This window comes from Chelmon rostratus, chromosome 17 (assembly GCF_017976325.1).
Source record: "Chelmon rostratus isolate fCheRos1 chromosome 17, fCheRos1.pri, whole genome shotgun sequence".
In the NCBI taxonomy this organism is placed as follows: Eukaryota; Metazoa; Chordata; class Actinopteri; order Chaetodontiformes; family Chaetodontidae; genus Chelmon; species Chelmon rostratus.
Genome location: NC_055674.1, coordinates 23,758,029 through 23,785,169, shown reverse-complemented (window position 1 = coordinate 23,785,169; position 27,141 = coordinate 23,758,029). Strand labels below are relative to the sequence as shown.

The window sequence follows — 27,141 nt, the reverse complement described above, 5'->3', positions numbered from 1 at the left end:
ATGTCATCCTGCTTTCTAATTGAAGCGAAGAGAAGAATTACTCTCCAACTCAATTTGATTGGTGTAATTAGGAAAATTCTGCCAAGGGGTTAGGCAGAAAGATAAGCAATATAAATCTTTAAATTTGATGAAGGGTTCACATTACAGAAGGTAATTATGTCTCGCTAGCATAGAAACAGGTGATCAATAATTAATGCATAGCAGGTCACATGTGTTGGAGATATAATTCAGACTACTTATTAATTCTGCAATTCAGGATAAAAATGTTGAGAGAAAGAGAGGTTTTTTTTTTTCTTGAAGTCCTCCTCTGATAACAGAGACACTGAGATGAGGGATTTAACTTTATTATAGTTTCTCATACATTCACACATTACACACAGTATATTACATCAACCCTATAATGACTGTGTGTTTGTGTGTGTGTGTTTGTATGTGTGTGTAACAATATAATAAATAAATAAAGGTTTGTGTAATCGAGATGTGACCTCAAGTTTTTTTGTCGCTGCCTGTTTCAACATTTTCAACACATTCAAAATGTTTTCAGTGGACAACTTTATATTTATATCACTGAATTAACCAAACGATATTTTTTAATTTAGTCAAAATCTTCTTTGAAAGTTGTGCGACCTCTCTTTCTGTCTGCTTTCTCCACCAATCATCAGGATAAAATGAGTAAGAGGTCAGCGGTTACGTTTTTTGACCTGTAGCCGAGCTCACAGTGACCTGGCAGGATAGAGCGGAGCGAGGCCAGAATCTGCTTCCACACAGTGCACAAACTGTCATCGAGCAAATGCCATACATACCTTATTACCTTGGGTTCATCTTCATACATTACGGGGGTGGAACAGTGACTTCACATTTTGGCAGAGAGTAAAATTTGGCATTGAAAAAGGGAGCCTAGTCATTGTAACACTGAAAAAATTGTATTGGCACTGAAACAAGTACTGGCATTGAAGAATATTCCACTGAAAAATCAAATAGGAGTGCTGTTTTCTCAGTAGGCTGCAGATATATAAATTACACCCTTTGCCCCTTCACTCAAACCTCTCCTCTCCAAGCCAAAACGATGACAGACAGTTGAAACGGAAAAACAGTGAAAAAAAATAGAATTGAAAATATACATGAAGAAAAAAAAATTGAAGATTGTCACTGAAAAATACATCAGAATCCATTTTTTAATGTTGTGTTTTAATTTTCAGTGCCAGTACTTGTTTCAGCATTTAGAGCCAGTGCTCCGATAGATCCTTATTGTTGGCACTGCTCACATGAGCAGGTTGTGATATTCAGTGTTATAGCCCCATCCAGTGGTAAAACAGGTTTCTAACACTAACACTAACCCTTTACTTCCAACATTTCAGTCATCTTAAGTGTTATGTAAAACATTGACGATGCATTAAATCTCTGAAACTGTAAAGTCTTGTCTTGCCTTGTTTTAACTAAGTCAAGTCATATATTGCATAAAATCATTCTTGGTCTGAGATTTTTTTTCTGAAGTGATGCATGCCTTCATTGTGTCTGTGCAGAAACTGTCTTTAGTTGGTTTTTGTGCACCATCTTCTGGACGTAGAACTACATCACATGAGAAGTAATATGGGTATCTGTGACTTGTAATGTGACCATAGACCATCGAGATTTTGATGTTAAATATCAGCTAGATCATTTCAAAGAGTCACCGACAGATAGGACCACAAAAGGAAAGCAGTTTTTTCAATAGAATTTCTCTACAGATAAAGGTAGAAATTGTCTTTAAATTAATAATAAGGCGTGGATGTCACTGGGTGAAACCACAAAATAAAAGTTCAGAATAAACATCATACTGAAATGTTTGTTATTCCTACTGACACTGAAAATTTGATATCATATTTTGTATGTGAAGCTGACATTGTAAATGGACTCTATTTGTACAGCACTTTTCTAGTCTTCTGACCACTCAGAGCACTTCCACACAATGGAAAGTGGCCATCTGCTCACTAAAGCATTAACACATTCACAGGGTTCAGTATCTTGCCCAAGGATTGTTCATCATGCAGGATGCCAAGATCGGTGGACAACCGCTCTACCTCCTGAGCCGCAGTCGCAAGACAAGACTGACCTGAATCTGTTGCTACAGTAAAGATGATGGAGTATCCAACATGAAGAGTTACTCTTGTAGGGAGCATATATCTACTTAGTAAATGTCCTAGCAAATTTCATGCCCATCAGATTTCACTGTTTCCAGGGCTTATCATTCAAAAAAATCGGGATAAATCATCCTCTGGAAACAAAAATATCCAAAGCTTACTCCATTGAAATCCTGCCTGAATTTGGCCAAACCTTTCCATTGACCTACGCTTTCAGGAAAGTTTTCTCCTAATTGTGGCACTGCAGGATGAGTCAAGTGAGTTCATCCTCTGTGACCACGAATACCTAAAGCAAATGTCATGATAATATTCCTAAAATAGTTTTCACGATATTATTCTGGAATATTTGACAAGCTAACAAACAGATGTTGAAAAAAGGGGCAAAAGACATGGCAGTAATAATTTTCTACGTGTACTGTCCCTTTTCTGGCAGCAAGCGATTCTGATTGTATTAAAAGAGTCTAAACCGGACACGAAATATCCAGCACACACCACATAGAGTATGGTTGAAAGTTAGCTTAGCTTAGCTTTTACTGACAAGAAAATGTACCTTCCTCAGATCCCAGACAAGTACAAGTGTAAAAGTATTTATTTATTTTGTAACCAACACAACAACTCCAAACTCACTACACACTTACACCACGCATGGACACACGCACTTTATCACACACACATCCATATGCTGGACTCCATCACACACACATCTAAATGCTGGACTTTATCACACACACACATCCACATGCTGGACCCAAGTGTGGACAAACCAGCCACTGCACACTGTTATTTTGCACAACTGCACTACTGTATACATATTTAACTGCTTGAATGTTGATCCTGTATTACAGATGTTTATCCTGTATAGCCAGATGTTCAGATGTTTATCCTGGATAGCAAAATGTTAAGATGTTTATCCTGGATAGCTTAGTATGAAAGAACTACTTTCATCACTTGAAAGTAGTTCTTGCCATTACTTGAAAGTAGTTCTTGTTTTTATTTTGCATGACCTTGTGTGTCCACCTTCCGAGCTGTCTGTTCCGATCTATCTATCTATCTATCTATCTATCTATCTATCTATCTATCTATCTATCTATCTATCTATCTATTTTAATGCTGGACGATTTGTTGTTGTCGTTTGAAACCTGTTAACATCCAATGAGTGAATGCAACTTTCACACAGGAGCTCTCTTTGTCCGAGTCTAACCCAACCTAGTGTTTTAGTTGCCTAACATTAACCACATGTTAACTCTTTTCCATAACTAAGACCTTTGCGACCCTTACCTACCCAGTATCCCTTTAGTCTGGTGATAGGATTTCACAGATCTACATAGTCAAAGCATTGTGAGCAGCAGCTGCCAGGACACATTTTTACACCCGATGCCTCTTAAACCAAGTGGTCATCTAATGGATTCCTATTGGTCACTGTAATTTGGTTGCACCTAACCACCAAGCTGTGGAAATTATTTGCTTTCTGGGCCATTGCATGTATTGCCTTTTCTTAGAAGAGATTTAACTAGCTGTTCTCAGACTCCTATCTTTGAAAACATATCACTTCGTGGTTCATTTGAAACGTTGCTTTACTCATGGTTGTCTTTTAATGTTCATATTTACGGTGCTACTCTAATGTCTTTACAGACATGCAACAACAATAAGATCAAATGCTTGTCCTGGTGTATTTGCTACTATTTTCTCAGTTTGCAAATGGCAGACAGTGAATTTTGAAATGACATCTGGTATTCTGTATGGTCAGTGTGTACTTGTGAAATACATGATAAAAGTAAAGAATATGGAAAAAACAAACAGGAAACAGAGGCTAGCTTAGTTCATTTATTTGAAATTAAAAACTTTGAAACAGATATTTTTTTTTAGTAAAAATGCATATTAAGATTTAATATTCCACCTTAGACATATTCTACACAGTTTCTCTTTCCTTTCCACCATATTTTTACGTGATTGTTCAGTTGGCCAATGGCAATAACATAACATTTTCAAAGAATAGCTGTACCCAGTCTAACGATTTGATTGCTCTGTCATTTACAGAAGCAGCTGCTGCATGCTCTGCAATCCTGTCCACCACATCAATTCACATTGCACTGTAGTACTACATACTGCAAAACCTACATTACGGGGGTTGTTCCAGTTCTTGCTCCACCCATTCTATTAGGGATACTGGCTTTTATGTGACATAAATGACGAGAAGGTGTGAAGGATACATTTTAGATGAACCACGGGCAGCGGTGGGGGACAGTCAAACCCACAACTTTTCATATTCCAACTGCTATCGTCTCATTATTAGTAATGTGGTCACTTCACCTGACTAATGCCTACTCCAAGACTTGCTCTGACAGTTTCACCAGGGCCTAGTGAGCTGGTGATGTTCTCAATAACAGCCTGTAGAACATAATAGAACATAATGTGTCTTCCCTTGAACTTGAAAAGTGGTCCACGGTGTCCCTGTCCATGCCCTCTCCTGGGATCCCTGACGTGTGTCACACATCACAGACATGGATGTTTTTGCCAGCTGACGTACACAGAGCTACCTTTAGTTGACGTTAGTCATCACTTAGCAGGCATTGGCCGAATGGTTTGGTGTCTTGTTAGTACAAGCTAGCACAGTGCAAAAAAAAAATCACAGTGCATTTTTTGTCCATGTCACTAGGTCTAGTACAGTCCATTCACTCTGTGTCTCCAGAAGGGTCTGTGGCAGAGCGGATGGTACGTAAGTCAGGAATTTTCAGCTTCTACAAACAGGGGTTTTAACAGCTGGAATGGGACACAATGAAGAAGATAGTGAAGCCAGTGCTGAAAATGTATGGTGCTGATCCAGTTTCTGAATGTCATCCTGAGTGTGGCTAAGAGTCACTAGACAATTAAAGCCTCCAAATCAACAGAGGATGCTGGAATGTGCTTTTTGCCCTACATGCTGTACTTCCTTATTTTTTTTTCAACTTGTTCGAGCCCTCGCCCCCTGAGCTGTCCATGCACAGTCTTTCCAGTCTGTCTCTGGACCCTCCCCCAGACAACAAGCAGGCACACAATGAATAGTATCACAAGGTAAATCTCTTTGGCATCTGTCCCACCCTCTATTTCCTATAAATCACTTTACGTACCACCCCCTCCATCATCACATCCTTTTATTTTACCTCTACACGTGAAGAAAATCAGCATTCCTCGCTGCAGTGTCATATATGTCACACCCCAAGGCATGGTGTCTCAGTAGGGGATTTGATATAAACTTTAATCATCATATTTTAGTTTACAGTGCTATATATAATACACAAGTCTCATTGCCATATAAAATGAGTACTCTATTTTAATTGGAAGTAGCATGTGATGATTCTATTTGGATATTTCAAAGGGTACTGCCAGTGTTGCAGTCAAAAACCTTTTTCTGGTTCAGTTCATGCCGTTGCTCATGAAAAAAGTTTTATTTTTACTATCTCAATGAACAGAACCAGCAGGGGTCACATTTTCTCCCTCTATTTAGCTTTTCATTCTCCTCCCAGCAGTTCAACACCAATGTTGTTCCAATGCCACACAAACACAGATTTTTCTAAGTAACAGCTACTGAAATGATATGACAATCAGTAATGAGCCAAACTTCAGGTCTGACTAACACATCCATACTGACTAACCTTTGGGGCTGCACCAGTTTGCACCCAGACAGAAATACATGTGCCTGTTTGTGCATTCATGAATCTTACAAATGTTAATGATGTCTCCAAAAGACTTTGTTGTTCGTGTGACATTTCTCTGCTCCTACTTTTGTTGTTAGTCTAAAACTAGGGCGGTTGCAGTGCAATTACAAACAATACAGCCATGTTTTCAGTTACTATTAAGGATGCTTGCTTCTCCGGTGCCAATAATGCATCTGTCCAATTCCTTGTCATGAACATCCTGAGAAATAGAAGAAATATCTGGGAACATATTCACACATATTCAGAGCTGGTCATGCCTGCCTTTCCCAGTCCTGGACTAACCTAAACCCCAGACTAAACCTCAAACCCCAGGCCCAGGGCCTTTTCACACTGCAGGCACTAGATTAAATGTAACATCATGTGTACCCCAGGCTCGGTCTATGTTTCCACTCTTCTCCACACTAAATTTGGGCTCTGCTCAGCAGGTGATACTAAATCTAAGTTCATGTACTTTCAAGGGTTGCCTGCAGTGCTGTTGATGGTGATGAGTCAAGCAAATGTGACATCACATCACTACAAGGATGACAACTACAAATACAACAATAGTAACGAGGTCCAGAGCGACCAACACTTAAAAAAAGAACAGTAGAGAACACTTGTTGGACAAACTAGAATGTCCAGGCCCTCGCTCCTGTCTGGGACAAGAGTCCACTCAGAGGGAGCTGGAGTCAGCTGTTAGAAAACAAAAAGTGGAGCAAAAGATTTCTCAGTATCTGGCAAATGTAGGGATACAGCAAAGAGTCAAAATGTGCAGGGAAAAACTGAAAGAAGTTGAAACAAGAGTAGCTACTGAAAAAATAAACAATCAAAGTGCAATGCAGTGGAGCCAAATGAAAAACTTTGAAGTGGTTTCACACACTAGATACCAAGCAGATCATAAAAATACATAATTGGTCCTGCTGTTGCCTTTCAGTCACATACGTCTGAAATATTCCTGTCCAGTGGGGCAACAAGCATGTGTCTTTCATGTATGCATTTACAGAACGAAATGCAAGTATTTGTTAAAAGGACAATTATTTATATTGTGGTCTTTAATAACTGAATGAATAATTTTTTCATTGTGACATGAATTTGCCTTGTCACATTAAAATCAAATCCCAACACAGAAAACAAAGTGACGAGGTGTACAACGTTTCAGCATCACCCAGCAGAGAGCAGCATTGAACTGCCAGTACGAAATACAAAGCATTGTCATTAGTTTGGGTGAAGAGGTGCAGTAGAGCCTTTTCTTTTTTGAGAATGGAAAGGCACTGTCAATGCCAAACTGAAAAACAATCAACTGTTGAATCACAGCTTGAGGGGCAGAACCATGGGTAGACCTTATTACTGCTGAAAGGAGCTGACAGCGGTCCTGACAGCCAGTGATTCATAATAAAACAGTTTCAGTCGATGCTACCATTGACTGTGCATTTAGTTACATTTCTGACTGAAATGTTGTGATTTTAACGTGGCATGGAAAGTTCTCGTCACAATGGAAAACAGTAGATTGCCTCAGTAATTGCTAAGTAACTGTAGTTGTGCTTCCTTAACATTGCAGGCTGAGACTGCTGTTGTTGGTGTTGCAGCCAGCAGCAGCAGCCTTGTGCTGTACAAGCACTGCCCCCGGTGAACAGAGCACTTCTTGCCCCAACTGTCCATGATGTCCACATTTCAACTGCAGCTGCACTTAAATGCAGACAGTGTGGACTGAACTATGATGCGATGGTTAGGTAGAAAAGGTGCTGTGCACATATCAAAGACTGAACCATTAATACATGCTGTGAACAGCAGCAGGTATTATTATATTATATTGGAGTTTGCAGCACCCCACCCCTCTATTGACAGTGACATACAGTTGATGACATTTTTCTATGATCAACACATCCATAGTACAAAAGTCATCTGCCATTATGTCAAAGCTGTTGTAAATGTACTCTGTAGTGTACTCCATGGCACCCACCAAGGTGTGTACCAGCTGATCAGACGTGTGGTCCATTTCCACTGGAGATGTGTGGGTCTAATTGGGCATGGCTGGAATTTTTTGGGATCTGTAGTCTGATACCAAAGATGCCAAAGGGATTTGTAGTCCATTTCCTGTTTGGTCACCGGTTTGGTGAAAATGAGGCTGGGACATGGTGGGATTTGTAGTCCACACTGAGGTTTTTTTTTTCCAAATGGCAAGAGTAATCCACAATGGCTTGTAAAACTTGGATGTCTTTTTTTCTCAGTATGTAAAGGTGAAGAATATTTCAATGAGTACACAATATACTACCATGCAACGACCACACATGGACACCCTGGGACGTGTGCACTGTTCAACTACACAGAAGAGACATCTAAAAGACAGCAGCTACAGGCTGGGATACACGGGTAGCGTTTGGTAGCAATGGTGATTGGCAGTCATTATTATCAGGGAGAGAATCTATTCCTGTTAAATGCTGCATGTTTGCAGGCAAAGATGGCATTAATAGTTTCATAGTGAGTGTTTTTGTAATGAAAAAAGGTTAAACTGGGCGTTATAGTTAAATATAATATAATGGAACTTCTTAATGATTAACATGGGTGTTTCCAATGAGAAATCCACATGTGGGAAAAAGATCCCTGTACATATCACAACTAATATTACAACAGGAACTGCATCACCGACGACACAATTTCAAAATAAGGTTGTAACATTTCAGCAAATTTAAAATTCTCTGTAACTTCCTTTAAAAATGAAATGCGAAGACATTTGGTCAGGATTATCAGCTAGCTAATCAGAGTTTAGTTAAGCCCTCCTGTTTGTCCTGCACACCCCAAACTGTTAATGTAAGACATTCTTGCCTAACTTGATTGCTTCAAAAAGTTACCCGTGTAACAATGCCTCAAAACTTTAGACAACCCCCCGCTTTTAGCCCACAGTAAAACATTATAACAAAGTTACATTTTTCATTTACAGCAACAATAAATCTCTTAATAAGCATCCTCTTTTGATAGTTCTTGATTGCCAAATGGGATTTTTTTTTCCATCCTTTGGAAAGGGCTCATTCACTTTGTGATTAAAACCTCCAATCTCCGTCCAGTCTCCTTCCTCCATTTATTCCTCTAGTCTTTCTTCCTCTGATTTGGTCTTCTCTTGTTTCCTTTCAGCATTTCTGTTTTATTCTCCTGCAACAACAAACAACAAATCAGCAAATATCCTCAGGTTTGATCATCGACTAAACTGAGTTCAAAAAGATTAGAAGAAATCCACATTAACGCTCAATTAGCTAATCACTCTGAAAATATAAATATATATTTAAAGGATCAGTTTAATGTTTCTGGTGGTGGGTTTGTTCACTTTCTTTTCCAGAGTGGAATTAGAAGATCAATATCAATCTCATGTCTGTGTATGAAGTATAGAGACATCAGGATATGGTTAGCCTAGCTGAAGAGTGGAAACAGGGCGACACAGCTACCAACACTGCTAAAGCTCACCAAGTAGCACGTATCTCATTTGTGTAATCTGTATCCAAAAAGAAGTGTAAAAATCACAATTTTTGTTTTTGTGGGCTACATGCTGGATGAAATACGATTTATCCATCCACCCAGGAATTCTGCGCAACATATCTGGCTATCAGGTGGGTTGTCAGATGTGTTTTTTATACTTTCATTTTAAATGCAAAGCATATGTCTCTGAATATTCCAAATCGTCCAGGTCATATGATGCCTTGAAGTGCAAGGTCAAAGGCAACTAGTCTTGCTGTAGATTTCTTGAAAACATTTGACCTTTCGTCCAAAAAGCGTCTTCAGTTCTGACTAAGGGGTGAAGGGATCCCAGACACTTAACCTCTGTAGTGTGCTTCACACATCGAGAGTGACTGAGCTCACATGTGGGTCACCAGGCCACACGGTTGTTACATCAGAGATGTGAACATCACAGGAGAGTCATACAGAGGGTAAATGTCTGGGACTGTACACCGCTCTGTCAGGGCTGACAGAGCTGACTCAGGCCAGATATTTACAATAAAATACAAAAGGATAACACCCAGCAGTCCAGCAAGCATGCACCAAGGATGGAACCACAAACCCCCCATCTCAAGCAGCATCTTCCTCTAATGTGTATGTCAGCACTTTTTTTGTTCAAATGAACATTGACAGTTTGGCAAATTTGCTTTCCTAAGTCCTGTTGAGTGCTATTGCGATTATATGATCATGATAACCAAGACCTGCTGCTGCAGCCACCTCTGATCCTAGAGTGGGAGCATCATTATACTGGTCAAGAAATCAGTGTCTCCAAGGGGAGGCAGGTTTATCTGATCCTCTAGTTTGACTACAGAAACCGGGGTTTTGTTTACATGATGCTTTAGACATCAAGACCACATCTACATGAAGTCATCCATATTTTAAAAACTGAAGTTTTGAAGTTGTTTTGAGACCTCTGTCCACAGTTAAACACATAAATAACCAGTGACATCTCTTCCTCTTCACTCTCCTTTCAGTCGGCAAACAATAAAACTGCATTAAAGCAAACATCTGGTAAGAAGTGGGACAGACAGCCCGGCTGACCAAATAATCATTTCATGCAGGTCACAACATCACCTATGAAAGCAACATAAATACAAGCTAATAACAGTTGTGCTGCATCACTGGTTATATCTGTCTTTAAAATGCATGATCACACAAAAAGTTAGAGATAACAGCTTAACTTTGTTGCCTCACACCCCCCGTTTGTGACTGGGCACACAGCTGGTTACTCTGCCACATGACAGCAGCAGTTCAATTACAACCCATAAATGCTATCTATTATTCTTCCCAAGATGCAATGCTTGAAAAAAAATCATTATTTCATAATCATGATGTTGTCTGACAAAATCAACAGAAATCCTCAGCTATGCTGGCATTTCAAATGAACCATCACAGATAGTTAGAGGTGGCTAAAGGTTGTCCTCTTTACTGCAACACAGCCCCCGACCCTCACTGGACAGCTTATGTCATTGTTTCGGAAAAGTACCTAAAACAGACTGAAACACCAAGCTGCCATTTTAACATTTATACAATCTGTTTTGACAAAGCTCCATTTTGGGGGGAGAAAAACTCTCTTTTATTCTGGATGAAGTCTGAAATTAAGCGAAAAAAGGCATTAATTAATGCTTATGCATCAATAACATAGTGTGGACATACTCCAAGCTTACTGCAGAAGTCCTGTTACTGATCATCTATGCATGATTGTGAGGCTGTTAAGTCTGGACACGGTTGGGACAGATTGGTGGGTAGCTTGATAGAAAACAACATATAATGCGCAAATAACACAAATAATTTGCTTGGTACAGTAAGTACGTTTTTTTAATTGTCTGAAATTTGATACATACAGGTGGTCAAGGTCCATCTATTGATGGCGAGAGGGGCAGTGGATAATTCTTGGAATTGATGGTCTACACATGCTAAAAGGCAGACTGAGGTACTATGTTGTTTTCATTTTTACTATTATTATGATTAGGATTCACAGGAGATACTGAGCCAAGGAATGTCAGTTTGGCAGGAAGCTCTATAAAATTGTCCACACTACAACCGTCAATGCTGTGTTTTGTGTGTGTGTGTGTGTGTGTGTGTGTGTGTGTGTTTACCTGTTAGAGTGGTTCAGGGTAGGCCTGTCTTGGGTTGTAGGTCATGTCAGGGATGTAGGACTCGTGGAGGTCTGGGTCTAGTGGCAGGGTGTCGAGGGGCAGATCAGCATAGCCATAGGGAGGGTAAGAGCCATCTAAATCTGAGACACAGAGGATCAGAGAGGAAACATGATCTGATCAACCAAGTATCTTTTACAGATACACTTTACACCACCCAGAACACACCGGTGTCATGCATATTTTACATGTTTTATCATTTAACGGGTTGTGGATGAAATATGAGAGATACAGTGTTTTAATTAGTGAGTCGAGAGGTGTTGTTATGCTAAAATAAGCAGACATGAGAGTGATATAATTTTCATTTCATTCTCTGAAAGGAAGCAAATATATGTATTATATAATAGGTCAAACTATTTCTTTAAAAAACATCATCATCTTTTAATAAATACAGACAAAAAACAATGTAACGATGTGGAGTTAAAATGAAACTTAAAACTGACACCTCCAAGCAGTTGGAAGTCATGTCAACTGTTGCCAGGGCAATGATTGGGATGACTAGAAGATGGGAGACTCAGAGGAACATTAGAACAGGAGCACATTGCCTGTGACAAACACATCCCTATTATTTATGATGACACTGACATTCACTACAAGGTTGTAGTTACCAATTCTTTGGTTAGACAAGGGCACAAAGTGTGATTTTATGCTGTGTTCCACAAAGTGGTCAGTGGTCTTCCTTCCACAGTTGCTGAGGTTATCCATATTTTCCAGGACACATGTCTGGTTATTGGCTTCAGTGTAAGGTGTTCAACTGAAAATGTAAAAAGCCGAGCCCCAAAGATGAATGTGTGGAGGTTGACTATAGGGAAGGTTTTACTGAGAGACACTGAAATACTGAATAAATTAGTTGATTTGGCTCTGACAACTGCATTATGAAATCAGCACCTTCAATTGACCTCCATTACAATCACTGACAGCTGTGTGTGTGAGTGTGTGTAGGCAACTGTGGTGGATTAAGCATCTGGAAAAAAAAATGACACATGAAGATCCTGGTTTTAAATAGGACCAATGCCCTCGTCAATCACACACACACACACGCACGCACGTGCGCACACACACACGCACGCGCGCGCACACACACACACACACTAGGGATGAAGACTAAAACATTAATTAAAGATGGTGAGATGGAGGGATTTGCAGAGGAAATGAGAGAGGAACAATTGAGTGAAGGGGAGAAAATTGACAGGGAGTAGCGAGACAGAGAGCTCTCCTCTGTTTGAGCGGTCTTCTGTTTTTGTCATCACTCCTTCTTCTCCTTTGTTCAAAGAATTATCTCTCCTTCACTTCATCTTCCTTCTTCTCCCTTTTTCTTCCATGTTCATGTCATTTTTCAGTTCTCTCCTCCATTCCTTCATTGTCTTCTTTCTCTTTCCCCTTCCTCTAATTACCTTGAATTTCTTCCTGCAGTGTCCTCCATTACAGCAGTTGATTTATTTATTAGCTTTGATAGTTTAAGATTGATCTAAATAGCTGTAGGTTTGAATTACAAAGCAGCAATACATCTCATCACATTTCTTCTGTATTGTATTGACACAACACAATATGAATGCATTTTGCTGTATAGTACATACAAAAGCTTTTCAATTGTACAGTCTAGACACTGACTAAGCACTTCAACTTGCACCCAAGACTGATGGGTGGAATTCATGTAAATACTAGGGATGCCCCCATCAAGTTTTTTTTGGCCAACACCCATTATTGTCATCCATCTTAATAATAAAAAACAATAATGTTAATGTGTTTTTTGCTGTTGTTAGTTGTTTCAAATTTTCAAAACCATATTTTTCTAACTGTTCAATCATTTTGACCTAATTATTTACCTATATCATTCCCCCTGCTGCACACACACACACCCACACACACACACGCAGAACTGCAGTATCTTGGAAACAGCAATTTCAGTTTATAGTCAATCCAATCCTAGCCTAATCTTTTTTGTTTTTTTCCTGTTGACGTTGTACATGGTTGTTGTAAAATAGTCGAAAAGATAGTTTCAGTGCAAATTAACTCCAGGAGGAATAACATTCTTCTTAAAATAATCAGCGACCTGAGACTAAATTCTGATGAAAAATAAAATTCCTGTCCTCTTAGACCTAAGTGTAGCTGTTGCTATGATTGACCATCAATCATCTAGGTTGGTTGGTCTTTCTCTGTGTTATGCTGGTTGAACACATACATCCAAAAGAGAACGTTTTATCTCAGTCTTTGAAACCATTAGTTTTTTGAGAAACATGATATTTGTTATACTTGTATATGCAGCAGTGCATGGAAGCAAGGCTTTAGACCCAAATACACGGCTCTGAGCAGACAGGTTGAAAAAACAAAAGCAAGTATTAATAATGTAAAGCTGATACCAACCTCCAATCCACAAAAAGAAACAGGCAACAAAAACTGAGGAAGCAGGCTAAGGCAAATCCAAGAACAAAGGTGAAACACAAAAAACTAAACAAAGAACAAATCAGGCTCGTATGAGGAACTAGGCTAGAATACTGGCGAGCAGCAAATCCAGATGAGTTGCCAACCGAACGTGGGAAAATACTTAATTAAATGACCTTAAATTATGGACCTCAAGAGGCTAATTCAGAAAGAAAACATACAGGAAACACACCAAGAAAGGAATAAAACAAAAAGTGACAAACAAGGCTAGTAACCTTCAAAATAAAACAGGAAACAGAATGAGCAAACCCCAAAACCAAACAATATCCAGTGTTGCAAAAAGGAGCTGCCCTGGCGTATTACTATTCTCCCTATACATGCTGCCACTTGGTAACATCATAAGAGACCACAAATGTATGTTCCATAGTTATGTGGATGACACACAACTGTACATGGGGAAAATAACTCTCTGCAATGAATTACAAGTATTGGTGCAATCCTACATTCACATCGAAACCTCATGTCCAACATCAACCAAGTGACAAAAACAGTTTTCCACCTTAGAAACAAAGCATGACTGTTTATGAATCAAAAAGATGCTGAAAAACTGATTCATGCCTTTATTCACCCCCTCTCGATTAATGTAATGCACTGTTCACTGGTCACCCAAAAGAAAACATAGAGAGACCTCAGTTCATTCAAAACTCTGCAGCTCAGCTATTAACCAGAACTAAGAGAAGAGAGCACATTACTGCACTGGCTTTCTGTAACATTAAGAATTTATTTTTGGGAGCAATTACCACGCGTCTAGCATTTCTTCAAGATCAGATAGCAACAGAGCCATTGGGTCACTTTGTCGGTTGTTCAACGACAGGCTGGTCCTTGTAGGCATCAGAGGAAAGCAGGAGCTGACTTAATTTAAGTAACAGTAAATTCAAATTTTCCCTATGAAGCCAATGTGAGATTGTTGGCTATTCAAACAGCTGACCTTTTTGAGGATCCAAATGTGTTTGGTGAACAGAAGCCTGCTTAGGTTAATTAAAGCACTTATGTTTAAATGATTTATTATATCCTTGATGACGACGTGGCTGTGTTGTGGGGATTCTCCTGAGTTCCAGTGGGCCTCGTCCAATAGAAAACCAGGATTTGGATTGAAGCCAAATCTTATACTCAGGTGAGATTTTCAAGATGTTGGTGCTATTCCTTTGTTCTCTGTCCTGACTTCTTTATCAGGCTTTAGTTTTTACCTGTGGGCCTTTGTTGTCTTTTGGTTTTACATGCAGGCCTGTCTTTGTTCATCCATGTGGTGAGGCCCCTTTGGTCTGAAGAGGGGCTGCTGGCCACAGTCTTTAGAGCACCCCAAAGGCCAAACAGTTCATGTGGGTGTGGATAACCTGAGGGTTATGCAGTCCATGTGATCCTGGGAATGGAAAAGGGGTTCAAACAGTCCATATATTTCATAGACTTCATAGGTTTCATAGAGGCTCTGGTGTCTTGGTAGACATTGAGGCAACATCTGGGCAGACGACTACATCAAACACCATACATCAAACACAAAATTCAAATCATGGATAAGCAATGCATCAACTCTAGTACAATCCCTTGCTGCTTTTGATCATTGATGATAACGTGAGTGGAGTGGTGCTGAAAGCATGGTTGCACAAGCAGGAGGGAATCAGTCTGGCCTGAAGCTTTTGAACATACTTTTACATGATGTGTACTATAATCGCTGCTATAATCTGGAGGGAGCCCCAGGGCGATCATACTGGTGGGTGCTGATAGGGTACACATGTTTAAGTTAGGGATGAGGTAGATTTAAGGGTCATCATGGTAGGCATTTGTGATTTCCTAAAACCAACATTCAATACAGACTTCAGTTGGTTTGTAGTCTGCCTTCTACAATGGGTAGATGAAGAATGAATCCTATTTCGAAGAGCTTACAGTCTACATAAATCGGAATTGCACTGTCAAGACAATACACCAGCCGTACCTGTGAAGGTTGTACTACAACAGTGGCGGTTTTAAGGATCTGCTCAACCAGGTCCAGGGAGACCAAATCAGCTGGAATCTCACATTAAATCTCTGACTACTCACACATATGTTCTGTCTTCTTTTACAATTTCTGTCTCAAAGACATGCAAGGTGTTATTGATGAAAGGAGAACGTCAATTCACAGTAGACGAAAGGGGAGTGATGTTAAGAATTGGTGCATGCCACTGGGGTTAGCTGGAGCATGCAGCTATCACTATGGCACTATACTAGGGCGGGTCTCCTGAGTCATAAGGGCAAATACGACCATGTCACTGCAAATGCAGTAAGCCTTTGAGCCAGATTGTGTCATCCTGTAACGTTTTGTGGATGGCAATGGTGATCATTTTGGTTGGAAAGGCAAAGAGGACATTGTCCAGGTTGTGGTCTATGGCTAAAGATGGGGGCAACTCTCTTATGACTGGCACTGTCAGTTCAAAGTCAAAGACAGAACTGTCGACCAGTATCCCTAGCATTTTACACACAATCACCTGAATGCACCAGATTCTGAACTAGTAAGTAGGTTGAAAGATTGTTCAACTCAAGCAGGGATGTGCTGCTGATTGTCAAGCTGAGGTCCTAGAAGTGAGGCAGGGACTGGTAGAATGCCTGCAAACCAGGTATCTTCTGTCTCTTAAGGATACCGAGGTGGATGGGGCACCTGCTGTTCACATGGGTACAGTTACACCAACATCACTGGAAACTTGACTCGTATGGGAAATGAAAACGTGCTCTGGCGGGATAACTTTCAGCATTATCTTGGGACCATAGAACCTGGCTGACTTTGTCCAGCTGGTTGCCAAGCCTGACAATAAGGTCCACCCCCAAGAAGAATGGTGTGTGTAGTTGGCGGGTTGCTCTCACAAAGTGCACAACTGCAATCTGCAAACAGAGGGCCCATACCTCAATTGCCTTGAGGAAATTGAGAAGGCAATGGCTTTAATGTGTGAAGGCTAGGAGGATTAGGTTGATGAAGGCCATAGAACAGGTCTTGACTGACAACAGACTTCTCAAAACAGAGTGCTAAATGCACATGTGGTGTCACACTGCCATTAAGGTGTAGACTTCAGACCACACAGCGGCTGTACAGTGCTTTACAGCAGGGAAAGACCTGTGACTGAGAAAAGAGATTGTTTTACTGCCAGCAGCTGTAGGCTCAGGAAGAGGCATTGGATGATGGCGAAGTGTCCATCTGGGACATGGGTGCCTGCATGACCAAATTACTTTAATGTGTCCACCTGAGACCAAAGGTGTCCATGGTGGCAGTCAATGAGGTCCTGACCGATGAGCAAGGTTCTGTGTCAAGGCTACAGATGTAATTGGAGTGCACAGGCGTCATCCACTGGAAAGTAATGTCGACTCACGTGCCTTTTGTGATGGTCAACTTATCCTGTATGTACCTGTAGTGCTCACATTGCAGGACACGATTGGTAACGGCTTGCCGAGGGAGAGCATCGCTCTAGCACCTCTGCTAAGAAGGAAGTGTTATGGCATGAGAGAAGTGCTATTATTATTATTATTATTGTTATTATTATTATCACTCAATGTGTGTTTTTCTCTGCTGTATTCAACCTTGTCAAGCTACCCATACGTGCTGTCTTGTCTGTTATGTCTTGTGTCACTTAAAACAAATCAATCTTTAAACACTGGCTGGCACTTGTCCACTATCAAGTCATTCATATACCTAACCATTATTAGTGACAGCACCAACTAAAAATAAATAGCTGCTAGCTGATTTTTTTTTTTTTTGTACACTGAACGTAGCTAAGAAAATCCACATATTTTGCATGTCTGAACCCAGTGCTCCCAGTTTAATTTTCCTTTTGTCTGCAATTGCATAGCAACTACTGTGGTAATGGAGTGCCACGCTATCATTAGCTGACTGTAGTGGACAAAAGTAGCAGATTATAGAGAAGAAAATATCTGATTTTAAAACCCATAAAAGTATGCCTGGATCGGTCTCTGTACTCAATTTGGGGATCAGCTCAGGGCACCTATAATACTGCAGATTTATGACAATATTGACACAAATGTCACTTTTTCGACATGCTACAACTTTCACAGTTCAATTCCTCAAATCTGTGATTATAGCATCAGTACTGTTTTTAAGGAGTCTACAAAATCTCATTAGGTTGCATCAAGATTTATAGCAATATGATGGAAATTGAATGTTCATCACATGTTCATAGAGTGGACAGTGGCAACAGCACTGCCTGTGTATGACATGAAGGCCTCATTGGGAGAAATGGCAATATCAAATAAAAACAGATGTATGCATAAAGAGATTTTAAAATAAAATGCTAAAATACAGGAACTATTGGATATATTACTTGAACTTTCAAAGTATTGTTGAATTAAGGGTAGCTATTATACATAGTATGTATGTCCTTACATCACAGTTATATCAGGATTACCATGTTTTCCTGATGTTAATTTCCCTCTTTTTCTTTCTCTCTGTCAGCCCTCCATCATCCCTCCCACTTTTATTCCATAACACCTTTCACACATTTATCCACATGAAATCACACACACACACACACATACACACAGGTTGTAGCAACTTCATTGCCCATGTCTATTCTGTTAACAGCAGGGAGCCTACCAGCCTGAGTGCCTCATGATGTGTGTGTGTGTGTGTGTGTGTGCGTGTGTGTGTGTGTGTGTGTGTGTGCTCATGTACACAGTTCTTGTCCTGCTGTTGAAAAGGTATGTGACGGGAAAATTAATATGATTGCTCAGTATGTGCACAGACTGGGTGATTGCTGTGCCTGTTGATGTCCAGCTTTATTTTGGCATAGTGTTATTTTGTTTGTTGTGTTTTCAGTGTCTGCTGCTGTGGTGACAACTCACTTTACCCCTCAGCCATCTGTCTAATGAGCCTGCATGTTTTATTTAAGGGTTCTCTCCACCTATTGTGAAGTTTCAAGCAAACTTTGGTATAGGTGGGAATGTGTGAGAAAAGAAGATGCAGGGGGTCTTGTGGGTGATGGAGAACATAAAGGGGACCAAAAATAGTGTGTGTGTTCAGAGTCTAGATGGATGGAGGACAGCAGTTGCGGCAGGTAGCCGAGTATTCCAAAGATAATTCATTTTTTATCGAATGTCTTATCTCTCCTCTCTGGAGAGATACAATTTGCTAACGTTAGCAGGCTTCTCATTTTTAGCTGGCCCTGGCTGTGTCTGTCACTGGTTAAAATGATTAACAGTACAAGGGGCAGATTACATCAGATGGAGATAATTAAAGTTAGTTTCAAAGAATAAAACATGTTTTGTTATTGTGAAGTCTAGAACCCAGTGCCCAAACAGAATATAATTTGTGAGGAAGAAGAGACATCACTCTGTTACACCACTCTAAAGCTCCATTAGGACTGGATTTATGTTTCCTCTAGGGGAGGTGGGGGGAATTTAACATCACCTGCGCTGGTTAGTGATCTTCATCCTGTTTCAAGCACATATGTGTCTAATTTTGTCAATCCCACTCCAGTAATAAGGCTGCAATTCCCTACAGCTTTTCAGCAAACTTGCTGATCCTCACGTAATTGAAATCCCATCCGGAGCAACATATGACTTCCTTTAAGTAGATCTCAGAGATTTTTCCATAGGAAGAGCATACTTGTGATACTACTTAGTTTATTTTTCTAATTAGTTCATTGCAAAATTTGGCTCTTGTGCAAAAATGGAGGATTAAAAAAGGTTTTTGCTAATCTAATAGACGGACTCATGCTAACACCAACATATAGGCCCATTTGGGAACCAACAAGATGACAGAAAAGAATAAAACCATCAGCAGAATAAGATCTCAAAAAGCTCACTGAATGTGATATTGTGATATCAGCTACAGGTGGGTACTGGTATTCTCTTCTGAGCTAAATTTTAGCCTAACATGTGGAAGTACTCTGAATTAGATATTAGCAGTTCCTGCACAGACGTACAGACAATTATCATGGATACTTATTTGATAAAAGTAAAAATGTAATGAATCGTACATTTTTTTGTTGTGAAGCATCCTTTTTCTCTTATTTCTATTCATGGACATCAAAGATAATGCTATCCTCAAGAGGAGTCACACTGATTATTATCAATGTCTTTTTCATGTTTGCGTGTTAAGAGTTGACTGAGCTAAAACTCCAAGAAGGAGTATGATTTTTGAGTCAGCTCTCACCACCATGGGAGACTTTTAGCTTTCCCGTTTGGCTTTGTGCTGCTGAATATCTATTACAGACCAGATTTTGTCAGTTCACATCGGTTAAAATGAGGTCAGAATGGGGCTTAAGACCACAAGTGGGCTGTGTGTTTTTGTAGTTCAATGAGACCAAGAGTACAATTTGGTTGTTTTCCCTTTCAGTTTTATCCCCATGCAAAAGTTTAGATAATATGGATTATGTTTCTCTACCCATGTGGACAGGAGTTTCAAGGACGTTTCTGTATTCTCAGATCTTCACTTTGATGAGTACTATATAACATAAATTTCTGTCAAAACTATGAAAATACATATAATAACTAGATGTTATAACCCGCAAGTCTTCATTAACTGCTGAAGAAATATCACTGTTGTGTTGAACTTGTGTGTTACATGACCATCAATGAGAGGTCACCACACCAGTCGTGTGTTCTGTTTGAGTGTGTAAGATCCTAATACTCACCATCAGCTAGGTATGTAGGCTCCAAAGGAACTGCAGTATGGGCCTGCAGAGAAACAGACAGACAGAGATGAACAAAATATGCAATCATTTTGTACACAGTTATGACAACATAGTTTTTGTCACAGATGTTTGCTGCATAACATCTGTGTGATCCAGTAGCCAGCAATGCACTGCTCTACGTGGTTATAATATGGGAACTGTACATATTTTCTTCAGATTATTAAAATTAGCTTGATCACCAAAATCAAATACAATTTGTTCAATTATTTGGATTACTATGCATGTTTTGTTTTGGCATCATCAGTGTAACATCATTATATGATTTAGTTCTTGATTTTGCGTCGGACAGGTGGGAGGCCTGTTGTGTTAACATAGCTATTAGCATTCATATCTCTCACAACACTGGTCTGTACAATCTGTACAGTATGAGGGAACATTTTTAGTAAGCATAAGAAAGTATGCATAACAGATGGGTGAGGCAATATGTCGAGGAGTGTGTGTGCGAGTGTGTGTGTGCATGGGTGCGTTTGCGTGTGTGTGTGTGAACAGTCTGTCATATTGTTAAGATAGTTGTCATGTGACTCTGGTGTGTGCAGCGGCCAGTAGCTCCCTCAAACTATGCTTAAATTTTTGTTCTTATTTGTTAATTTTTAGACTTTATTACTGAATATACATTATCAGTGACATCATACAACAGCAAATGACTTCATGATGTGGCGATCACAAAGACAATAAAATCATTCCCCGACCAGAAAACGTGGATGAATAGAGGGGTGAGGGCCTGACCCAGAGCCAAAAAAGCTGCCTTTCATGCAGGTTACATGAACATACAACACTGCCAGCATAAAAGAGGCACAGCAGGAACATCAGGAGACACTAGAGAGAGACCACCAACAACAGCAAGGAAATGTGGCAAGGGATCCAGACCATCACGGGCTACAAAAGCAGGAGTGTCATGGAGGCCAAACAATTTAAACACATTTTGATAGTGGATGTGAGAAGAATCCTGCTGAGAATGAAAACGAGTAAAGCTGCTGGGCTTGACAACACCCCTGGCTTTGTACGAAGAACATCAGCTAGTTGATGTTAATACAGACATTATTAACAAACCACTGTCACAGGAGAGTCCCAGCTGCTTCGAGACAGCCACCATCATCCCTGCACCTTTAAAGATTTATGCTTTAGTGTAAATGACTACCACAATGGTCCACTCACCCCAATTCTCATGAAGTGCTTTGAGACACTGGTTCTACAGCACATCAAAAACAACATCTCAGCCAGCCTGGACCCTAAAGCCATTTTGCACACCAGCAGATCCACAGAGGATGCTTTCTACACTGCCCCACATCAGTTGTACCTACAGCATTTTTAAAGTGGGTGTTCAACAGTGTTTCAATTCATGTCCTGAAGATTAAACATACATCTTTGCAAGCAGACATCTTCCCAGATGCCTCTTTGCATCTCATTGTGCCTCATTAGTTGTCCTTCCTGATGTATTTAAGTCTGTGTTTTCCCCTCAGTCTTTGTCAGTTTGTCTTTGTTCCTTTTGTTGTCAAGCGTTCCTGTCAGCATGAGTTTTTCCTCTGAGATTCTGTGATTTTGGATATAGATTTAGTTTCCTTCAACTTTTCTTGTATTGGACTCCCGTGGTTCCTATCTCGTTTTGCCTTTTTCTCCCCGGACTTGTTTATTTTCTAATTTTATGGATTCCTTCCTTGGTTTGGATTTTGTTTGCTGCATCGCACTTTTTCTATGGCTTCTGTCCTCTGCTGCCCAGCATGCCAGTCTGTGCCTCTCCAGTTCCTGGGTTGATGACCACCAAGTCTGCGCCTGATCCCCTGTTGGCAGAGCGAATGACACCTTCCCCAGGTGTTTCATTGGTGGTCAGGCCGACACTCACGCCCGTGCAGCAGCGATCCTCTGAGCCAGGGTTGCAGTCATCTCCTGAGCTAGAGTTGCAGCAATCCACTGAGCCAGAAATGCAATTTCCTCCAGTTTCTGAGCCACAGCAATCCACTGACCCAGAGCTGCAGCGGTCTCCTGTTAGTGCTGCCCCCGTGCTGGCCTCCTATCCTGATGTCCCATTGCTGGTCTCTAGTCCTGCTATCCAGTCGCTGGCCTTCAGTCCTGTTTCCTTCTCACCAGCTTGCTGTTTGGGTTCCTGGCCACTGGTTGTTGTCCCTGGGTCATTGTTGAACAACAGCAAAACAAGTAATCCTAGTAATTGAAAGACAATGCAAAGCCACACTGTTGTAACACATCTGTCTGCTGTCCAGACCTATCTTGCATTGAAAATGTGTGGCACATTATAAAGTAGAACTCAAGAAGACCAACAAGACCCTGGACTGTTGACCAACTGATGTGATATCAACCAAGCAAAGCAAAGAATTAGTTTTATCAATTAGTGTCCTCAGTTCCCAAAATGCTTACTGAGTGTTGTTAAAAGAAAATGTGATGCAACACAGTGGTAGACATTACATCATGGTTTTTATGCCTCCAGGGATACAAAATTGATATATAAAAAGATGGAGAATACAACCCACTTGATAATAACAGTACTAATAAGACAATAAGGATGACAATAGAAATAAGACATAAATACATACATAAAATAGAAAATAAAATCCACTGACTAATAATAACAATAATAGAGTACAGGTAAGTCATAGATGGTTGAAGACTAAAGTGAAAAGATACAGGTAATGTGTGCCACAGCTTTGGGGCATAATTGACAAAGGCTGCATCCTCGATTTGTTTTGGCAGTTGCTGGGAACCTCCAATAAACAAGCAGCAGATGATTGCAGTGTTCTTGAAGGCAAATTGTGAGCAAGGGACTTAGCAATGTAACTTGGTTCTAGCCCATTGAAGGCTTTGTATACAGGGAGGAGGACATCATTTCTTACTTTCTCATTACAGTCATTACAGCTTGAAAAATGCTAAACTGGATGAGATGCAAGGACAAATGTGCTTGGATAAAGCTTGAAGAGTTTGGATGCCCAACAAGCAGCTGTCATGTGACCGCATTCTGACAGAGACAGTGTTATGCAGGCAAGTTTTATGGTGAGCAAGCAAAGAGCCAAGAAGCTTAAACATCAGGAGAATGTGTATCCTTTGCTATTCTTATCTTTTGTATTAGTATAACATGACGCTGGGTAGCACCGACCAGCCTGCAACCAGTGATGTTAGGATGTATCCCATCAGGCTTTATGCGGTCTTTACAGTTCCAAAAGATGTAGAAATAGTCCAAAAAGCCATGGGTGAGGTATGCCACTGTCAGCCATTTATTCAGGGCAAAGGGTCTGCTGAAAGATTGAGTTCCTTTCCCCAAGGTTTGAACGGGGACTGATACATGCTGTGACTGACAGTCGCTCAGTTTCTCCATTAGCAAACTTTGGATTTTGACCAGCCTTATTGCTCGTGGTGTGATTGGTGCCAGGATATGCCACAGTTGATCCCATGTGTTAAAGTCTGTCCATTTTCAGCATCTTGTACAGAAGCTGATACAGAGTCAATGAATTGCTCATTCTTACTTAACTGAAGCGTTTAAATCTTCTTTTCAAGCTGTGCAAGTCACTCAGTCGCACACTCTGTGCAGCTAACAGATTTTGCCATCTTTTATCTGTCTTGATCACAGGTTTCCAGTCAGACACAGCAACAGGACATGTACTGTTTGGTACTCACATTTGCACACTACTAAGAGTGATAAAAAATGTGGTGGTAGCCTTCCGTTTCTTTCATGAGTTTGAGTCTGTGTGATTTACGTATCCAGGATCCACTTTCCAAAACTTTTGACAGAAAAAAAGCAAGGATATTACGACCCATTTACAAAAAAGTTGGGATGTTGTGTGAAATCTAAATGGAAACTGAATGTGATGATTTGCAAAACATTGAATCCGCATATTCAATTGACGAAGAAAACATATCAAATGTTGAAATGGATAAATGTCATTGTTTTCTGAAAATTATATCCTCATTTAGAAAATATTGCCAGCAACAAGTTTCAAAAAGGTCAGGACAGGATCATGTGTAACACTATCACCTCTTCCTTTAACACCACTATGTAAGCATTTGGGAACTAAAGAGGCCAATTTCTCATTTTGAAAGTGGAATGTTTTCCTGTCCTTGCTTGATATAGAATTTCAGAAGCTCAACAGTTCGTGGTCTCCTCTGTAGTATTTTATATTTCTTAACTTGCCAAACATTTCCAATGGGTGACAAATCGAAACTGCAGGCAGGCCAGTTTAGCACCCGGACTCTTTCACTACGCAGCTGTTGTGATATGTGCAGAATGTGGTTTGGCATTGTCTCACTGAAAGAAGCAAGCACTTCCCTGAAAAAGTCATCACCTACTTGGCAGGATATGTCGCTGTAAACCTGTAAATATCGTTAAGCATTAGAGCAGGCTACCCATGCCATGTGCACTAATGCACGCCCATATCATCACGGATGGGCCTGAGACCCTAGCCCATTTTTCAAGCCAACCACTGAAAAAAATCAAAATAGAGCACCCTGGTCAGACTCCCGATTGTTTAGAGGACACTTTTGGTGTAGAATTATTAAAACATATTTAATTGTGATCTGTGCTGACTAACACATGTGCTCTTCATGTGGTGTTGAACTTTTGTGTCACAAAAACATCTCTGCATGCACACACAGGGTTCTTACCATTTCCCAGGCAGCGGGGTCGTGTTTGAAGAGTGAGTGTGTGAGCTCCACTGACACTCTCTTCCTGTAGTCTGAACTTTTGTCCTCCGAAATTCGGAATAGAACTGCTGCAGCGTAGGTGGCTGCAGGTAGACAACAACATTAGTCATTTACAAACAAACTTAAAGGAAAAAGCAAGCAACTCATTTGCCCTCTTTGAAGCACTCAAAGGGCGAAATGTCATTTCACCCACAACATGAATAGTTTGTTTGTCCAAGAATCCACATTCATATTTTATTTAGCCAACTATCATAATATTTATGAGGACTTTTCTCAAATTTCCACTTTTTTTTTTTTTTTTGCAAAAAATGATCAAAGTGGGACAATGTCAGCCATTTGAGACAGCCACTGCAGTTTTCTGCATCAAATTATAATCCAATTCACAATCATATTTGAACAGAATAAAAATTAGCCATGAATCTCAACAAACCAACATGTAACTACAGCATTGGACTTCACTTCTCAGGCAAACCTTGCCTCTTGTCATCATAGTGCAATCATTCACTTATAAAGATATAAAAACAAGTCATTTCTGATTTGATACCTAAAGCTAATGGAGATACGTAAGCTTTTATGGAGTTATTTGTTGTTATACTATATGTTTTTTTATTTTCAACTAATCCTATGAAAAGTCTAAAAGCAATGTATTAGTTTGTAACTCAATACTTCATGACTTCTTTACCCTCTCTGTGGCACTGAGCCCTAATCTTCAAAAAAAGAGTAAAAAGTACATAGTTTCATTTAAAAAAAAAGGCCAACTTATATCCCAAGACAGCTGAACAGTGTAGCTTTTAGAAAATGTCTGTCAATAAGGAGGACTAAGTGCATTTAGTGTAGCATTTAGAGTATGCAAGTCTCAACTAAATGCTGCTTTTCATGATAGACAGTATGACGCTTCTCTTGTTCCACGTATTAATTTGAAGAAAATCTCCTGTAGATTGAAAGCTTCAATGAACATTAAAGTCAAATGCCTCATATATTTCCTCACAACCATAAGGAGACTTCTTAACATCATCTTTACATTAAAGCAATTTGGGTTTGGAGAGAAATATATCCTGGATATGCCTACTGTCTGCTTCCCCACAGGCCTGTGTATGTACCAACAATCAGTGATCGCAGTTCTTTCCCCTCTCATGCAGGACATGAGGATGCCTGATTTCCCCCCTTTTTTCACCATTGTTAATGAACCCCTATGAATTGCCAGCTAATAAGCTAATAAGTTGTCTTCAGGTATTAAAAGAGGTGGAATTGGGTATAAGTGTATGTAGATGACCTGGTCCTTTATGTTTCTGATCCAGTAAGTTCCATTCAGCAAATTTTTGTCAATTTCTGTCAATCTCTGCTGGTCACAGGGGGGCTAAATCTACCAAATGTTCCATCATATTTCTGTCAAAAAGCTAACTCTTGCCATTCCTTGTCCTTTAAAGGGTGAGCAGCTGCTTTCTATTCAAACCTAGACATCACTCCTCCAACCAAATAGTTACTACCACTTTGAAAAACTGCCAACAAATTAAACAACATTTACGCTAGACTTTTCTGTCCCTAGCTACACCTATTTGAAACAATCAATTCTTTCAACCAAACAAGACCGATTCATGATTTTCCGCCTGGCTAAGGCCTACCCTGCCTGGGTGACCTTTATGTCGATGGCCTGTTTGATATTTTTGCACAATTACGCTACCACATTAAACCTTCAGCACTGTGATTTGTTCGGGGGGTAAATGCACACATATTTATATAGCTTGTATATTAAGTGGATAAGTGGATAAACGTTTGCAGATGCATCATTGTATGGGTACAAACATCTTGGACTATGACCTTGCACAGTGCTCAAGGTTAGGTTTACATGTTGACATTATGTATCACCAGTTGCCCTTTTTTGTATTTTTATTTTTTAAGTATTTGATAAATGTATTCAAGCACAATTATCATGGTTCATTTGAATTAT

At 40.0% G+C, this 27,141-nt stretch overlaps 1 protein-coding gene across 1 annotated transcript in view; it reads right to left on the bottom strand.

Annotated features, from left to right (window-relative positions):
- Window positions 1-8,816: 8,816 nt before the first annotated feature.
- Window positions 8,817-27,141, bottom strand: part of jupb (junction plakoglobin b) — a 123,849-nt gene continuing 105,524 nt past the window's right edge. The window contains exons 14-17 of the mRNA XM_041956793.1: window positions 25,155-25,276; window positions 20,490-20,532; window positions 11,380-11,519; window positions 8,817-8,941 (exon numbers count right to left, since the gene is read on the bottom strand). Coding sequence (XP_041812727.1) covers window positions 11,383-11,519; window positions 20,490-20,532; window positions 25,155-25,276 — 302 coding nt within the window. The 3' untranslated portion in view covers window positions 8,817-8,941; window positions 11,380-11,382. The remainder of the gene's footprint in view (window positions 8,942-11,379; window positions 11,520-20,489; window positions 20,533-25,154; window positions 25,277-27,141) is intronic.